The sequence below is a fragment of the Yarrowia lipolytica genome, chromosome 1E, assembly GCF_001761485.1.
Source record: "Yarrowia lipolytica chromosome 1E, complete sequence".
NCBI lineage: Eukaryota > Fungi > Ascomycota > Dipodascomycetes > Dipodascales > Yarrowia > Yarrowia lipolytica.
The window spans coordinates 3,394,031-3,411,175 of NC_090774.1; the positions used below are offsets into that span (position 1 = coordinate 3,394,031).

Here is a 17,145-nt window from a genome sequence, read left to right on the forward strand (position 1 = left end):
CTTTATTATTATTAGCTATAGGTAGACTTCATGAACATTGGAGAGAGAAAAGTGCCAATAATCAGAGAGGTAGATTTATGGATCACTTCTTTTTTAAAAAAATGGTAATATACACATAAAATTTCATATTCCAACCACAAAAGTTGTTCCGAAGCTCCCTCTAGAAGCACCACACATTCAAGGTCCTCTCCAGATTCCTTCACCTGCTGAAACGTTAATAGTGATTGAATTTGGGGGCGCGTACTTATCTCTCACGCGTATGTAATTACACCTCTACACACGATATGGAGTATGTCATTCGCGACATGGAGTACGTCAGTGGCAGCGACTTTGAGGATGAGCCGCTGGGGTTCCCTGGTACTCTCGATTCCGACCCCTTACCGACAAGTGAGGTCGTGGAGCCGGTGGAGGAGGTGAACAGTGCCCCTTCTCCAGAACCAGAGACACAGGAAGCGCCGGTGGAAAGCGAAACAACGGAACCTGTACTCGTTGAAGATGTACAGACGACACAAGTACCAGATCTAGAGTCTGGACCTTGGAAAGTGAGTATTTTGGGCAGGAAATCAGCGAGTAGGATGGTGGAGGGGGAGAGCTTACATGCGTGGTGTGAAGTGCTGAAGGTGTGTCTGAGGGTCTCCAATGTTGGATCTGATTCATGTTTGAGTTATTTGCTTCTGTTGTTCATACACAGCTCTGAAAGCGGTATTGGCACCCTAGACCGAAATCAGATCTTGAATACACACCCCATGAGCTAGGAACGTGAATTGCTCGGACCCTTCGCACACCTGACACTAAATGATAGGCTGGATGTTGTTCGTTCGGACTACTGTCCCTTGGTTTCCATACTAACCCAGCGAAAACTGCGAACGCGAACATTCGCTCAACAACGACCATATGCATACGACCAGTTCATCTACAAGGGTCTTGGACTGGACGCCAGCGATATCAGAGAACTGCATTACCACCGAAGTGACGATGAAGAGTACGAGTACCAGGATCAACAGGAGGACATCGAAAACATTGCTGCAATAGACGCAGATGATTTGGCAGGTCTCATGTCCGATTCTGACTCACCGGACTTTGTTCCTCCTGTTGTATACAGCGCGGAACAAGCAGCTGAAAAACGAGCTGAGAAAGAGAGAAAATGTGTGGAAAGAGAACAAAAGCGACTCGAGGGGGAGAAGTTACGTCTAGAAAAGGAAAAGAAACGGGCTGGGAAGGAACAGTTGCGTATAGAGAAGGAAAAACGACGCCTGGAAAAGGAGGCAAGGAAAACTTCTAGATCGACCCAACCCACCGCTTACCAACGGTTTTTTCTCGAGTCAGACGATGAAGATGGAGGTCCAATTGATACACCTGGTGGTGGTAGTGATGGAATTGCTGGCTCAGACCCGCCAAACCCATCTTCTCAGAGAAGTATTGTGATCACAGACGAACCTGAAATTGACAGAATGGAAGAGCCCAAGAAACGCAACAAATCGAGCAATCCCAGGCCCCCGAAGCGACCAAGATCAAACGACTACATTCCAGCTTCTACAGCCAAAACGAGACGAAGACCTCAACAGCTGACTCTGGATTTTGGCACCACCAAGGGCAGCAAGGGTGCTAGCAGAGACAATCACGTTCTGGCTGCCGTTCGAGCCATGGCAAAGTCAACAAAGGAAATGTTCACTAGGTCACATGCCATTAATGCTGCTCAGAAACGCATGTTGTCGTATCGCCGGACTCCCAACATTAGAGAGGAGCGGCATTGGTTGGACGACGGAGGAGGACAGATTGGAGATGGTACCGGAGGAGCAGGAGGGGGGAGGTCATGGGGTGGAGGACATGTAAGATCACGTGACCAGGGCACTTTGTCGTGGTCGCGTGAGGGAGGCAGGAATGGGAGCAGTGGCGGTGGGGGGATTGCTGGGTCACGGGTTTCAGCGGGTGGTGGTGGAGCATCAAATAACTCAATCCCTGGTCTTGGCTCTGGCTCTGGGGGTGTAACACGTGGACAGACTAGGATTTCCAGATCACGTGGTCTCACACGGTCAAGTCCTTCAGTATCACGTCCTGCTGGGTACCGTTCTCTACCCCGAATCAGAGACAAACGAGCTGGTCCGTTGGAGCATATGAGACGAGCAGCGTGGAATCAGATTCAGGAAATGAAAATGAAAGCTCGGGTGGGTGGTGGACACTATTCTGGTCATTCTGGCCCCGTGGAGGACAACACAACCCAAAAAAAACACGTGACTAGCCACTCTATCAACCCTGGGCATGCCCGACGGGGTGGTACTCGCCACCTTGGTCACAGAACCTCACCTTCGCCAACCTCCAGAAACGGTTTCATCAACGAGTACGGAGTTCGAGTTCTTCCTTCTGACAATGTTGCTGGGGAATACAACCAGCGGAGGCATGCTTCAGGTGTTCATGTTCAAAGTCTAGATATTGATCACGTGCATTTGGACGCTTCTCAGCGTGGTTCTCGGTTCAATGAAAAGGAGTCTGGAGAGTATGCTATTCGAAGACGTATTGGAGGTCGCACTGGAGTCAGGCGTGAACCTGAACCTGAGCCTGAGACTGTGTCTGACTTCGTCGGCTTGACAGAGATGATTGAGGGTGGAGATGAACTGCATGATACCTTGGATGTTGACTACATTGGTGATTTTGATAAGCCCATCGATGTAGATATTGATCCCCCCGCTCTTTCTTCCACCTTGGACCCTGTTCATGTGGAATTTGCCAATCGTCTTTCCCAGCATGACACCTTTGAAACTACCTTTGGTCTAGCTAACAAGATTTACACGCTGGAGCCCATTTTTCTTGGACGTCTCAACTCGCCTTTGGAGACTTGGATGTGCCCTGTCTCTCAGATTATGGTCAGCCTGAATGATGTCAAGCTGATCTTTGATAAGATTCTTGGCGTTATAGAGGACGGTAGGCGTCGAGAGGATGTCTATGAGGCTCTTAGGTTGGTCTTTTCGCATCCTGTTCAAGAAACCACGGTTCTAGAGGAGTTCAAAAACAATATTATGGGTCTAGATGTCGGCGATCTTTCCGACTTGATCGTCTCTTTGGTCAATTATAGATGTCCTCTTGCTGGTGAGCTTCTCATTGACACAGATAAGCTCTATGTTGCTGTCAAAGACCATGCTCGTCCATTGCTGGTTGAGGCAGCTATGATACGTAACGACCCTATCCACATCCCATTCTTGTCAGACGGCATTCCTTCTCTGGAGCGAGCTTGGAGGAGTCTCTTTGTGGCCAAAGCCATTGGCAGAGACGAATCAGATGCCATGTTGGCATTACTTGATCTGCTGCCGCCCACAATTGTCCACGAGGATCGTGACGTTCAACAGGTTGACATTGAGCGTTACAAGAAGATTCTACTGATGAGAACTCAGCTACTCTGGCGATTTTCAGGTGAAGCGATTCTCTGGTGGGCTAAGAACACCCCTTATCCAGATACAACTATTCCAGAGCTTGACTTGGAGCGTCTGGCACCTGGAAATGCGTTCTTCACGGTTGCCAAGATGGTTTCGGATGTGTACAAGAGTGGTCATTATGGCCCAGCTTCTGATGTCGCTGCTGGGCTTGTATCTGGTGTTGGTCTTCGGTTTCCACGTGACGAAGGCTTCCATCGGAACAAACTGCGTAAGCTCGCTCAAACTTACATTTATCTCATGCTCCGAGTTCGGGATATATATGATCCTGAACTTCGACCGTCGTTCGCGCAGCTTCAGGACACTGTCCACACCGACAAGGCGCACCTGGAGGTCATCCGCATCGAGTTTGCCGCTGCTAGACAGACTCTTCAGATAGTCAATGGCAGTGGATTCACTGAGGAAGATCGAAAGAGTGTCCTTAAGTGGCTTGATCAGATGATCCAAATGACCACTCGTGAGTACGCTACCCTGGTTAGAACACGATACGCCGGAGAATATGAGAACCTTTTGATTCAGATATTCGAGCAGGTTGAGGAGGCTGGACAAAGTGTGATTACTCTTTTGACTCTTCCGGATGGCAGCTGGCAGAAAATGTCTGAGCCAATGAATCGAGCTTTGATCAAGTTGGTCCAAAAGACCCCTGATAGAGAACGTCCCTTGACAAAGGCTTTCGCCAAGTTTGTTGCCAAACATGGTCCTAGGTACTACAAAGACTTTGCTCAGATGCATCCTCCTCCTCGCAGCTATCCCATGCCTCAAGAGGCTCTCTGGATGACTATGTCAATTGAGGCAGGAACTTATGTGGATCCCATCGATGTGACTTACATTGCCGTCAAGTCGATGCTTCTCAAGAAGACTCACGAGCCGTTGTGGAGTCATGTTGTTGAGCTGAAGGACGTGAATCTCACTGGCTTATCTCAAGACATGATCCTCCAGAAAATTATGTTGGCTACAACTTCAGGGCACTTGGCAGGACAGCTACTGGAGTTCATACGTGACAACCTTGACTTCTTTGACAAGGAGTCGAAGCTTCTTATTCAGAAACTGGTGTCTTATCTAAAGGGTAATGATAACACTGCTGGAGCTCCCCAGCTTCAATGGTTCCTGAACCCTGCCAATTTTGAACTTCAAGCTGACTCGTCGCAATTGGCCCAGTACTCGAGTTTGTTAAAACGTTCAAGACATGAGAGTGAGATCAAGAACTATTTGCTCGGCACGTTGTCCATTTCTCTCATTCTCGACGGAGGGCAGGTCTTCTATGAGGCCGTCAAGGGCATTGGTATGGCCACAACTCATCCGATTCATGCTAAAGCCTTGATGCAGATGTTTGAGTCCTTGGTTTACTCCAAGAAGCATGCTACAGTGCTATTTCTGCCGCTATTCTTACGCCTCATGGTCACCATGGGCAATGAAGAGCTATGGATCCAACTTTGGAGCCATGCCTACGTCAGGGTCAAGACAATCAGACTGGACCACCTGTCGAGTCTAGAGAACGCTTACCTTGCTGAATTTCTTCATCTCACCTCTCTCATCCCTTCGGAAGATTCGACTTCGGTGCTCTTGGACATCTTAGGAGTACCTCACTCAGCAACTAGCATCTCATCCGCACTAACACGGCAAATGGACAGAGACGTAGACGCCACTCTAGAAAAGTTTCATGAGAACAGTGGCAAATGGACTCGAGGAGTGGGAAACTCCACTGATAAAATTTCTCTGCATTTTATTACGGCAGACAACATGGCCAGTCCTTATGACTCTGTCATCCAGTGCCTTGCCAGCACTATCATGTATCACCCTGTGCTTCTACCTCGGCTCAATTTCCTCGCTTCTCAAAATCCCTGGATTGGGCGGTACTTGGAGCAGCATTATTTTCAGGGTTGCCAGGTGACTACTCTCGACGATGTCTTCTTCTAATGAGATCTCAGCTATACTAGCTAATGCATTATTTATTATTTGAATATTTTAAACGTAGATGATGACATCTTGTGCTTTGCTCTATTAGTACATTTGCTCATGGTATATTTTTCATCTCATTGTGGTGAACTTGGATGGATTTATTTATTTTCTACAAAGGAGGTCTAGCCGACTGTGTTGAACGCCGATTTCTCAGCTCCAGCTTCCAGTCAGAAGCTATCACATTCTCTCAGGCTCGTGCATGTGTTTTTTCGTTGCGTTACAGCGTGAATCTCTTTCTTGATCGATATGGGCTCCTGCGATAACACGTCATTTGCCTGCCCGAACGACTCAGAGTGAACTGGTCTGACTTTGATGAGGAGTCTATACATATCATCATGCCGAGCCCATTTAAGTTCTAAAATATTATCAAGGGCTAAAAAACGCGCATGATATATGCGAGTGGCTCATCTACTTGGAGGTGCAGGGGGAAGGCTTACCACCGACAGACGAGGATACTCGGTAACAGATGTTGTGGGGAATTAGTTGAAACGTTGGAAAGTTAACAGTATTGTTAATAGTAACGATATAGGGTCTCTCCACAACCCTCTAGTGACATCTTTGAGCACATACAAGCCATCGCTACCGGCCTTAACTCTTGCATATATCTCGAACTTTATGCGCCAGCGTAGCTACTTGTAGGGAAAAATCTACGGAGAATACTGAGGCATAATATATGGTAATGGTGTGGCTTCAAGCTATTTTCCAGATAACTGCTCCGGTGATACATTGGTAATCAACTCTTGTATCGGTAATAGATCTTTAGCCTTCAGAATGTATGGAGTTGGCTCATTTTTGTGTCCTCATGCGAATCGGATGCCATGCTACTTACCGGTACAAGTACATACTGTACCTGTAGGTAACTGGGCTGAAATGGATGGCCCATTCGTGAATCTTCACGATCAAAGAATGAGTTCACCAATCTTTGTTGCAGAATTAAGCTTGACGTTCAATGCTTATCGGAGACCAGTCAGTGTCATCTGATCCGAAAATCACACCTTGGAGTTCCTCATCTGAGACAGGAATAATCAACACAGGTTAGGGACGGAGCGTCAGCAGAGAGAAACAGCGGCAAAAGATACGAGAAACCCTGAAGGAAAAAAATTGCAGTACCCAGGATTCTCGTATGGCAATATTAACGGACTCTCTGGTGCTTTACTATGGTTGATCAAACGGGGAGCCATTATTTCTTTTTAATTCATGAACATGCATTATGTTACGAGCATGGATCATTAGAATAAAACATTAGAATAAAACATAAAAAATCAATTTATCAGTTACCCCTACAAGTAGATTAAAAAAAAAAAAAAAAAGTAGCTGAAATGTATAAAACATCCTTCTGCGTTACTGTCGTGTAGTAGCGTGTATTAGTCGGATTCTCCTGTGCTCTTCTCCTCAATTCCTCCTGTTTTCACCAGGATATATGGCAGCAACTGACGAATTTTGTTCATGGTGAAACATGTTGAGACCCAAATGTCACGTGACCGGATTTCCATCAGAAATCTTCAATGACTGAATGAATGGTGTCCACTTTGCAGCACACTCCGTTTAAACCACACCTTAGGCGATGAGGGGTTGGGCTCTGGTAAACTAGCAACTTGTAGCGCTACATACTGGGGCTGGGGGTTGCATAGTTTTGTGTTGATAAAGTGAGTATTTTTTATTCACACAGACAGCATCGCCTTTTATGTGGTTTTTTTACCCATTACACCACTAATATATCTGTCCCGCCGTCCGAAAAATCACATCGCCCTCTCTGGGCAACTCTAACTCGTTATCACGAAAGTGTCTGTGCCATCTTAATCTTCTTTTCATATATCATCTTCTTCTCATATATCACCACAAGATGCCGGTTACTTCCAACAGAGACCGGATATTCTATTTTGCGGCCGTCAGCACGGCGATGCTGAGTACCGGCAAGGTGCTCAATTTCTTGGTGATGGTCTTTCACCTGACCATATGGAGTACGACTTGATTTGTTTGATTGATACCCACTACCCTCCTCTAACACAGTATTGACAGTGCCCTGGCACCTCGTCAAGGTACGCATTCTGTACACATACGAACACAAACCAGGATTTTGCCAACGCTCACATTTCTCTGAGTACACAGGCATGTTGCTTGCTCGCTGGATGTTCAGCTTGGAGCAGACCACAGCAGGCCGTATCTTGTTTGGACGAACGGCGTGGATGTGGTTCTACAGGTTTCGCCGGTTCCGTTCGGGAGCAATCGACATGGGCGACGTGCGATTCGAAAACGACCCGATTATTCCAGGGCTGTGGGTGCGTTCTGAAGGACGAGTTCCAAACTACGACATTGTGCTCTTTTGGATGCATGGAGGTGGGATGGTCACACACTCACCTTACATGTATCTGGAGTTCATGACAGCGCTAGTCACATCATTACATATGCAGGGCTTCCGATCCCCTGCCATCTTTATGCTCAAGCACAGCTACGCCCCCGAGCACCCGTTCCCACATCAACTCGATGAGGCGGCAGTCGCGTGGAACTACCTCCAAAAGGAACACCCAGCGGCCAACTTTGTGTTTGCCGGTGACGGTAGTGGTGCGAACCTAGCTCTATCTCTATTACTGCATCTCACACGACCCTGTCTTGGTGTCACTGAGTGTTTGACGAACGTGAAACCACAGGCAGCTCTGCTATTGAGCCCGTGGCCCAACTGGAAAACTAGCATGCGTGAGGAGACAGAAAACTGCTACTTTTCAGCATTCCATTTGCGCAGGTATAGAAACTACTACATTGCTCGAGCCAAGGAGACGTCGCCATACTTTGACCTCTCGTGTGTCACATCTCTGTCATGGTGGAAAGAGTCCTTCCCTGAAAAGGGTATGTATCTCATTTATGGCACAGAGGAGATGTTCGCCAACGAGATAGAAGAGCTTTATGGGGTCCTTCGGCTATGTGGACCCATCAAGATTGATGGGGAGCTGCGTCAGATTCACTGCTGGCCCATCACAACGCACTTCCTTGCCCGAGACGAGTATGTCCGCGGCGCAGGAGTGTTCGCGATAGCCTTGAATCTCGGAAAGATGTTAATTTGGGGTAATGATGTGAAGTGAGAAGGAGACATGTGAGGTATCATTTCTACACCCACAATAATCCATTATAGAAACCTGTATAATTGCGTGTTTATTTTAGGATGCGCTGTACCGCGGTATGATTCATCTTCAGCAGTCCTTGTTACTGTACTACAGTATACTCAAGTATCTCGGTGGAACTCCCACATAATACCCAGTCACGCCAATGGAATGTTTCAGTACGCATTCTACAAGCCTCTTTGTGTCGTTACAATAAGCGCTGCAAGCAGCTGGTACAATATTAATACATCTACTCAACGGTCTCGTCTCGCTTCTTGCCGGAGATGACGTCGATGGAGGCTGTGTTAGTCAATTGCTTCGGATGCACCATTTGTAACGGATTCTGTGATACTTACTCTGAGTGACGCTAAGGTAGGGGTACTTTCCATCTCCCATCTCGGAGTTGGGGGGGTACTGGTAGGTAGCGTTTCCAGTGACCATGACGGGGGTTCCGGTCTTGAGAACGCTGAGGAATTGGGCGGCTCGATCCTCAAAAGAGGTGACGGAGATGAAAGAAGCGGGTCGATCCTCTCGGAAGTCGTTGATAGCAACGGTGTATTTGATGTAGGGGTTGCCAGCAGCGGAGGTCAGGGTCTCGGGGGCCTTCGCGATACGGCCATGGAGAGTGACCTTGAAGGCGTCTCGGGCAGCAGCAGAGGTGGTGAATTTTCGAGTGAATCGGAACATTGTGTTGTGTAGGGAAGACGGTGGTGTGGTGCGTGTTTAGGAATTATAGTATAGATGTGTGGGACTTCGGACGTGTTTACCCTAACCCTGGCGACGAGGTACAACAACGTGCCTCAAATGAGTGCGACGAGAATTCAAGGAAAAACTTGCTGCATTGCTGCAGAGACGTAAAATATATATTCAGGAGGGCAGAGTGGGTTTGTGTAGCTGAAGTTTCTGGTTGATTCTAATACAATTATTCTGTACTCTACATCTATATGAACAACAAGTATTGGAGGTGGCTGTCTATCAGCTTCGAAAACAGACTTCCAAAGACCTTTAATATCGCCCGTTCGGGAAAGGTTTGTCTGAAAAGGTTCGGGTCGGGCAGACACACGGGAACTTTAGTTTGGCGTTGAAAAGAAGACGGCGAATGGGTGGCGTTGTAAATCGTTCCGAGGGGTGTCACATTGGAGATGGCCCAATGGATACGATGATTGAGAGGATGGGCGTAAAGCGTGTAGCTTCAAATTTAACATTATGAAAGCTTTCAAGATGTGGATACGAGTGGTACGAGAACAAGTGTACTAATATTGGTGCATACTACAAGTCTAGCAGGTGTACGATAGTAAACCATCTCGTAGGTGGAGTATACCATCTCGAAGGTGGTCTGTATAGTGTAAAAATACTGTACACGATACTGAGAGACACATATCTACACTACAATACCAGCCTTCTCGTAAATATGTAAAGCATGTCCAAGTAAGCTTCTTAGAATGTGAATGCATGACTACTTCGTAGTTACAGTAGATCCTTGTGACTTTTAATAGAATGTATATGCAGAAAAAATAGCCTCATTAGCTCTCTAAAAAGTGCTACAAAGAGAAATTGCCAACACTTCTGGCTGACCTATCAATCGAGTCCATATTATTCATACATCCTGCTTCACATCTGCTACTTGACTTTGGGCAAAGTCGAACCCACGCACTCGGCTTATCACCTCGGCTGCATATGATTCACCATACCCCGCATAACCCATCTCTCCATCCCACTGCACACGACACAACATGTGGGAGTACCAAAATGCAGCTATTCGACTAGATATTCTGTCGGCAGGCTCCTCGTGGAAACAGGACCCCGAGGGCAAGAAAGTTCTCAGAAATCATGGCTCTTCAGCCATCCATCTGTGGAACAAAAACAAGCCCGAACAGGAGCTGATTCTGTGTTCCAGTTGTGACCTTGCCAACTTGAGTGATGATAAGGGAGAATATGGACTCAAGGCTCATGCTAGACTACTTGTTGCGTCTGAGGGAGGACTCAAATCGGAGCACCTCGAATGGGTACGCGGTGAATTACAGGCCGTCGTGCCTCTGGCCGATGTGAACCAGGTGCTACAACAGTACACAAGTGGCGGGTTCAACTTCAAGCCCACTGCGGAGGATTCCAAGAGTATTGGAACAAGATGGGAGGGGTCCAAGGCCGAGCTTCCGTCGGTTATTGTGATTAAGCCCCTTGGAAAGTTGCCTAGACGGGGCAAGAAGTGTGAACAACTCGCCACCGCGGACATTTCAAAGGTGCACTTGGAAGTGCAGTGCTCGCCATTTGTGTTGGTCAATCCGGCGGTGTTCATGGCTTACACTGTGCGAGGTAACGCCTCTTACTTGGGATACACAGCCAACTTTGGACGTCCTCAGACCAAGGCGTCGGTGATTTTCAGCGATATCCGGTTTCTCGAAGGTATGGAGGGTGGCGTTGTGACGGATACGCATGGAAAACTAATCGGCATGGTTGTAGGATGCCTGTCAAAGGCTGGAGGAGAAGGTACATTGACTGTGATTGTGCCCTGGCAGGAACTGATGGACACCCTAGAGAAGAAGGACGACAAATACAAGCTGAGAATGTCAAAGACTGTCTCGGTTGAGTCACCAATGACCCCCGCTTCTTTCAACGGGGTCTGCGCCATTACTGTATCTCTAGCTGGAGGTAGGAGAGGCTGGGGTTCAGGTGTATTGATCAACAGAACGACAGTGGTCACCAATCAGCATGTCCCGGGAGATGATTATCAGTCTGTGACGGTATGGTTTGATAAGACCCATAACTCTGAAGCTTTCGTTGACCAAGCTCCTCTTCCTGGTGTGGACCTGGTGTTCTTGACTCTACGAACCCCAGCTCCGCCTATTTTCTTCCCTTCTAGACTCAGCAAGACCCCTGCATACCGTGGCCAGCCGGTCGAGTCGTATGGATTCGGTCTCATGTACCCCACTGCCCCTCTCCGGCCCATTCAGCCCTTGTATTCTCGAGGTCATATCGCTTCAGCAGTGAAGATGTCCCTGGAAGGAAAACCAAGCAAAGACAACGCTATGCTCTGTAGCACAGCTCACTGCTGGAATGGTTCTTCAGGTGGTGGGGTCTTCGACTCGAGAACTGGAGAACTCGTTGGTATTATGGCAAGCAATGGAAAGGTTGACAATGGAGTGATCGTGCCAGACATGGCATTTGTCATTCCTGCATGTGGAGTCATCGATAAGGCTCTCCAATTGAAACAGAAGGGGAAACAGGGTAAGGTGGCGGACAGAGTGAAGGATCTCTGGGCTCTGAGAGAGACCCATGAGAGTTTGTTCAACCCTGCGAAGCCAAAGCTTTAGAGCTTCTGATTTCTGTTGTATAGTATGCACTGTACTTGTAATGTGAACATGATCTAACTATTATTATTTGATCCAGCTGCAGAGAGCTGGTTGTCTAACTACTGGTACATCGCTTGTACATCGTCCTTCCACATTGTACCGGTACAAGTACATATCGTACAGTATGTACATACAAGTACAAGTTCAAGTACATACTGTACCGGGGCGTGTAGGGTATGGGTGTTAATGAGTGGAACTGGTTGAGGAAAAGTCGTTAGTGACCATCCATGCATTGAGTCCATAGAACCCTTATGTCTACAGTTACACTGATACCTGTCAAGAACGACAGTGTGCCTCGAAACAAACTCGATGCGCGTTCTCCTCTTTGACTGGGACCTGCTTTATCGTAACACCACACATATCATAGCACTTACAGTACAGTACATACTGTAGCCCCACTCCAATGTTACAGTAACCTCGTTTAAACACGCAGCAGTGATGTGAGAAGAAATGTGAGTGCAAAAATGAGCTCCCTCTTGATAAGGAGACAAAAAAGTGGACGACACCGGAATCGAACCGGGGACCTCGCGCATGCTAAGCGCATGTGATAACCAACTACACCAGACGCCCTGGAAGTTGCGTTTGGAAAAAACATGGCCAAGGTACCGTGAGACACTTAACCCTAACCCTGATTCACTACCACGAGACCACGACAAGGACAAGAATAAGATGAAGCGACGACGAACCAACTGGCACGTGCCTCGCAACGCACATCGAAACGATTACTAAGTGTATGATTTATTGAACGCCAATAACCCGGCTTACTACTTATAGGTATATAGCTGTAATGAATCATTAGAATTAAAAAAAAAAAAAAAAAAAAAAAAAAACACAATTCCCAAAGTGGATTTTTGGGCGATAAGGTGATATGTGAATTAAAAACGTGCGTGTGCTAAACTGGAGCAAGTTTTTAGATGTGCCTACTTGTAGGTGTCTTTACTACTTACTGTACAGTATGTATTAAATTGGTATCAATGAGGGGTCTGGAACCATGAGTCATGCCATAAGTATGAGGTTGACGTATGTTTCTGTGTGGGGTACGTTGTACCCGTACATGGCAGGTGAGTGTCTGCGTGGAACTGGTCATTTTGGAGATTTTCTGATATGAAAAATACAAGCTTCTGATTGGTCGCCCATATGGCCTACACAAATGCCACGCGTGCCCGTGGCTCCCTTTAGTGTGGCTGACCACGTGCCTTCTTCTGATAAGTCCCACCCCGTCTTCCTACAACGGCACGTGACATTTCGTTACCTTATCATGCATGCATATAGACCCAACCCCCACCCAATAATAAAGAGACCCGATTGGCGTGTCAACTTTCTTCCCGTCCATGCTTCTTCGTCGAGTTGTCCACAACACATCCTCCATCAGGTTCTATTCTTCCATGACTCTCCAGCCACTTCCCAAGCCCGCACGATTCGCTCAGACTCCTAAGGACGTGTGGTCTCTCATCAACGAGGCTGCTGCTGCTTCCGAAGAGGCTTCCGGAAAGAAGGTGGTCAACCTTGGCCAGGGCTTTTTTTCCTACTCGCCTCCTCAGTTTGCCATTGATGCTGCTAAGAAGGCTCTTGATGTACCTGCGCTGAATCAGTACTCTCCTACACGTGGTCGACCTTCTCTTCTTAAGGCTGTCTCTGACGCTTACTCTCCTTACTTTGGACGAACTCTTGATCCTGCCTCCGAGATTGTCATTACTGCCGGTGCCAATGAGGGCATGTACGCCGCCTTCACCGCCTTCCTGAACCCGGGCGATGAAGTCATTGTTTTCGAGCCCTTCTTCGATCAGTACATCTCCAACATTGAGCTTCCTGGTGGAAAGGTCGTCTATGTTCCCCTCCACCCCCCCAAGGATTCTCAGCATACCTCCTCTGCCGCCAATTGGTCCTTGGACATCGCGGAGTTCGAAGCTGCCATCACCCCCAAGACCAAGATGATTGTTGTGAACACCCCTCAGAACCCCACTGGTAAGGTCTTCAGCAAGGAGGAGCTGACCCAGATTGGTGAGCTTGCCGTCAAACACAACCTCATTGTGCTATCCGACGAGGTCTACGATCGTCTATACTTTGAGCCATTCACCCGAATTGCTACTCTTAACGAGGCTCTTGCTCGTCTGACTCTCACTGTTGGATCTGCCGGAAAGATTTTTGCTGCTACCGGATGGCGAGTCGGCTGGCTGATCGGAAACCCTGATCTGATTAAGTACGTCGCTGCTGCTCACACCCGAATCTGTTTCTGTGTCAATTCTCCTCTCCAGGAAGCCTCCGCACAGGCTCTGATCCAGGCCCAGACTAACTCGTACTACGACGACACTATTGCTAGCATCAAGAAGAAACATGAGCTGCTCAACTCGGCGTTTGAATATCTTGGACTGCCCTACTCTCAGGCCCAGGGTGGCTTCTTTGTGCTTGTCAACTTCTCCAAGGTGAAGATTCCCGCTGATTATGCTTTCCCCTCTGACCTGGACGGCCGAGCCAAGGATTTCCGAACCGCATATTGGCTTATTAAGGAGGTTGGAGTTGTTGCTATCCCTCCCACCGAGTTTTTCATTCCCGAGCATGCTCATCTCGCTGAGGATTACCTGCGATTTGCTGTCTGCAAGGACGATGATCTGCTTGAGGAGGCTGTGGAGCGACTCAAGGGACTCAAGAAGTACATTGAGTAAATGAATGGACTTCTAGTTGGACTAATCTATAGATGATAGAAGAGGCTGTTCCGTGGTTCAGTCTCATTATTTATGTTTTTTGACATGTAACAAGTGGGTACATACTACTGTACAGTACAAGTAGAGTCAAGTCTTACAAGTATCGTATGTACTTATTGTAGCGTGTGATGCTTACTTGCTTGTAGAGTACAAGTATCGTACGGACATCGGGCACAAACTGGTCTGTTCACATGTTATTATGAAATAAAATAAAAACGTGTACCGAAAGGTTGTGTCTTCAGGTCTCAGTATAGGAGTATGATAGTTGCTGCTCTGTCGTTCCCCGTTGCTCCTTATTCCGGTGGAGAACAGATAGCTTGATGTCTAATCTTGTGCACTACGTTACTACTGACCGTGGGCAACTTGAATGTCGCTCCGAGACGGCAACTGGCTTGACCGTTGTATGAGAGGAACCCTGCAGCCGGGTTCGAGGCCTTTCGGCATTTGAGGACGTCGGGTTACTGGGCGTTATTGACAGAGGAAGTCCTAAGAATATGACGATGATATGTCTACGGTACAGGCAGTGGATATGTTGTACAGTAGAGACTAAAGATGTGGCTCTTCAGGTTGGCCAAGCTTAGCAGTGTACACTACAGAATGTACATGTATCGTACTTGTATCGGCAACCGTCGATTGTCACGAACAAGTTATTATAATTGATGTAGCTACTCGTACTTGTAGTCTAGCAGACATCAATAACAAACTAAGTCCTACTGTTGAAGAATATACGAGATCACACTGATTAGTATAGAAGGAATAAATAGGATTGGCTATACAAAAATTGCTAAATACTTCATAGAGCTATTGGTATGGGCTGATGTTAGTCAAGGCAACGAAATATTGATTGTTTCATTGTGAAAGAATCAGACATCCAAGAAAGGTCATACAACGGTCACTGGCATACTAGATGGGTTCTATACGTATGCTACCGAGGAAACTGCGATCGTTTAAAATGAAAATTTCATCAGAAAAGGAGAGCTTCAAAAGCTGTGGTACTCACGTATCAAATGCGGTATGGTGTTGTTGGTGGTTGTATTCGAAACGAATCAAAAGCGAGCTTTTGAAATCTGAAGTTAGTCAAGATTTTCCAAGAAAGAACTCCAAATGTGGTCCCTCAGACAGAAATTAATACTGGCAAGTATAAGCCTTTGTCCGCACAATAAAGCACGGCTTCCAGCGCCTTGTTCCTTGTCGTCTTAGTCGAATCGGATATGGAAAGAAGTAAAGGTTGTATCATCATCAGGGATGATTCGAAGAGCTGGACTCACCATTTTGAATGTTGTATGTTAGACCGTAACCCTGGGGCTTATATATGGTGACGGAAAATTTCCTTCGGATGCATGCCATCGGTAGGGTAAATCGAAAATTTGTCCCAGTCAGTGCGTAGATTTCAGCACCTAGGGTTCGTGTAGGCATGGCTTGTGATTGGTCACCTGCAAAGTCTCCGATCTAGATTATCCGATCTCGGAAATACTACTACAGCGTAATCATCCAGAGGGACGTACCGGCTGTATCTGTGTGCCAAGAGTGGCCATGCTTCATCTTGCGCTACATTCCGCACAAATTTTGGTGTTCGTTTTTGGTATATCATTTTGGCTCGGAAAAGAGAGGCGTGAAAAAAAAGGGGGTGGATCAACGGCAGATAAAAGATGTGGAATAGTGATGAAATCGGACAAAAAGAAAAGCTGAAAAGCTGCCAGAAAGCTATTTCTTATATATTCAGACAATGAATATAATATATGAGCTTAGTCTAAAGGTGATGTAGCAATCACCCGAGGTTTTCCTGCTCCTAAGGGGTCTAACTAGTGGCTTGAAGCCATACTTTGAAACTTCTACAGTAGTCGGTGTGCTTTAGACCCACCAAGGCACTAAAACACTTGTGCAGTATGTACACTATAGATGGGCACAATAACCACTACAATTTTTTTGTGGAATCTAGGTCAGCAAGGCTTTTGCGTCAGTGCATAATCTTGGGACAGAACAACAAAACGTCGTCTTTCATGGTTCACAAAAAAAAACAAAAATTTTCGCCACTTGCTCAACTTTAAACGGCCAACCGTGGTAATTTGAGGCATGACAGGACAACTGGCAAGAAAGATATAGGAAAAAGAGTGCGTGGATAATCAGGAGAAATGCTGCTCTCAAAGACGGGCGCCGTTGGTATCACTGACCCACTCTGACTCAAAGAGTCACTCGTATTTGTGGCATGTCTCATTTGACTCATGCCATAGCACCCTTTTTGCAGTGTGGTTGCGTGTGTCAAGCGGACGACTCCCCGATAAGTGAGCAAGCTTCCCCACACAAGGGCCCGTTGATGAACACACGTGCGTTAACAGGTGGTCTCTGGGGTCCATCTAGTCGTAACAAAGAAGATCTGGTACGGCCTATCAAGCAACAAGAAAGTTCAGTTGGCTAGACTATTAGGGGCGCACCTCCTTCCTTTGTCTCTAGATGCAGTCTCTACCATCAAAGATCCTGACCCATCGTAGGGTTTCAGGTGCATGAGCCAAGCCCTCATGGACTCAATAAGAGTTGGCTTTTGCTATGATTTCCCAGCTCTCCCAGCTTAGCAAGTGGGAACCGGGTAGCCTATCACTGTTAAACATACGCTAAC

General features: G+C 47.1%; 6 protein-coding genes and 1 non-coding gene across 7 annotated transcripts; 4 read left to right on the forward strand and 3 right to left on the reverse strand.

The window, feature by feature from the left end:
• Positions 1–284: 284 nt before the first annotated feature.
• Positions 285–5,342, forward strand: YALI1_E33943g (uncharacterized protein; the record flags this gene model as incomplete). The annotated part of the gene is made up of 2 exons (XM_504518.1): positions 285–542; positions 855–5,342. The coding sequence occupies 2 exons, from the start codon at positions 285–287 to the stop codon at positions 5,340–5,342; spliced, it is 4,746 nt and encodes a 1,581-aa protein (XP_504518.1).
• A 2,153-nt stretch (positions 5,343–7,495) lies between these two features.
• On the forward strand, positions 7,496–8,461 carry YALI1_E34015g (uncharacterized protein; the record flags this gene model as incomplete). Its single annotated transcript, XM_504519.3, has 1 exon — positions 7,496–8,461. The coding sequence occupies one exon, from the start codon at positions 7,496–7,498 to the stop codon at positions 8,459–8,461; it is 966 nt and encodes a 321-aa protein (XP_504519.3).
• Positions 8,462–8,729: 268 nt separating this feature from the next.
• On the reverse strand, positions 8,730–9,166 carry YALI1_E34028g (uncharacterized protein; the record flags this gene model as incomplete). Its single annotated transcript, XM_504520.3, has 2 exons — positions 8,730–8,779; positions 8,836–9,166. 2 exons carry the CDS (start codon positions 9,164–9,166, stop codon positions 8,730–8,732), a joined length of 381 nt encoding a protein of 126 aa, XP_504520.2.
• Positions 9,167–10,212: 1,046 nt separating this feature from the next.
• YALI1_E34042g (uncharacterized protein) lies at positions 10,213–11,790 on the forward strand (the record flags this gene model as incomplete). Its single annotated transcript, XM_504521.1, has 1 exon — positions 10,213–11,790. One exon carries the CDS (start codon positions 10,213–10,215, stop codon positions 11,788–11,790), a length of 1,578 nt encoding a protein of 525 aa, XP_504521.1.
• Positions 11,791–12,325: 535 nt separating this feature from the next.
• Positions 12,326–12,399, reverse strand: YALI1_E34064r. Its single transcript has one exon. It is a non-coding gene; the product is annotated as a tRNA-Ala (tRNA).
• A 761-nt stretch (positions 12,400–13,160) lies between these two features.
• Positions 13,161–14,492, forward strand: YALI1_E34072g (uncharacterized protein; the record flags this gene model as incomplete). Its single annotated transcript, XM_504522.1, has 1 exon — positions 13,161–14,492. One exon carries the CDS (start codon positions 13,161–13,163, stop codon positions 14,490–14,492), a length of 1,332 nt encoding a protein of 443 aa, XP_504522.1.
• A 1,278-nt stretch (positions 14,493–15,770) lies between these two features.
• YALI1_E34100g (uncharacterized protein) lies at positions 15,771–16,122 on the reverse strand (the record flags this gene model as incomplete). Its single annotated transcript, XM_068283148.1, has 2 exons — positions 15,771–15,980; positions 16,033–16,122. The coding sequence occupies 2 exons, from the start codon at positions 16,120–16,122 to the stop codon at positions 15,771–15,773; spliced, it is 300 nt and encodes a 99-aa protein (XP_068139249.1).
• Positions 16,123–17,145: the final 1,023 nt, after the last annotated feature.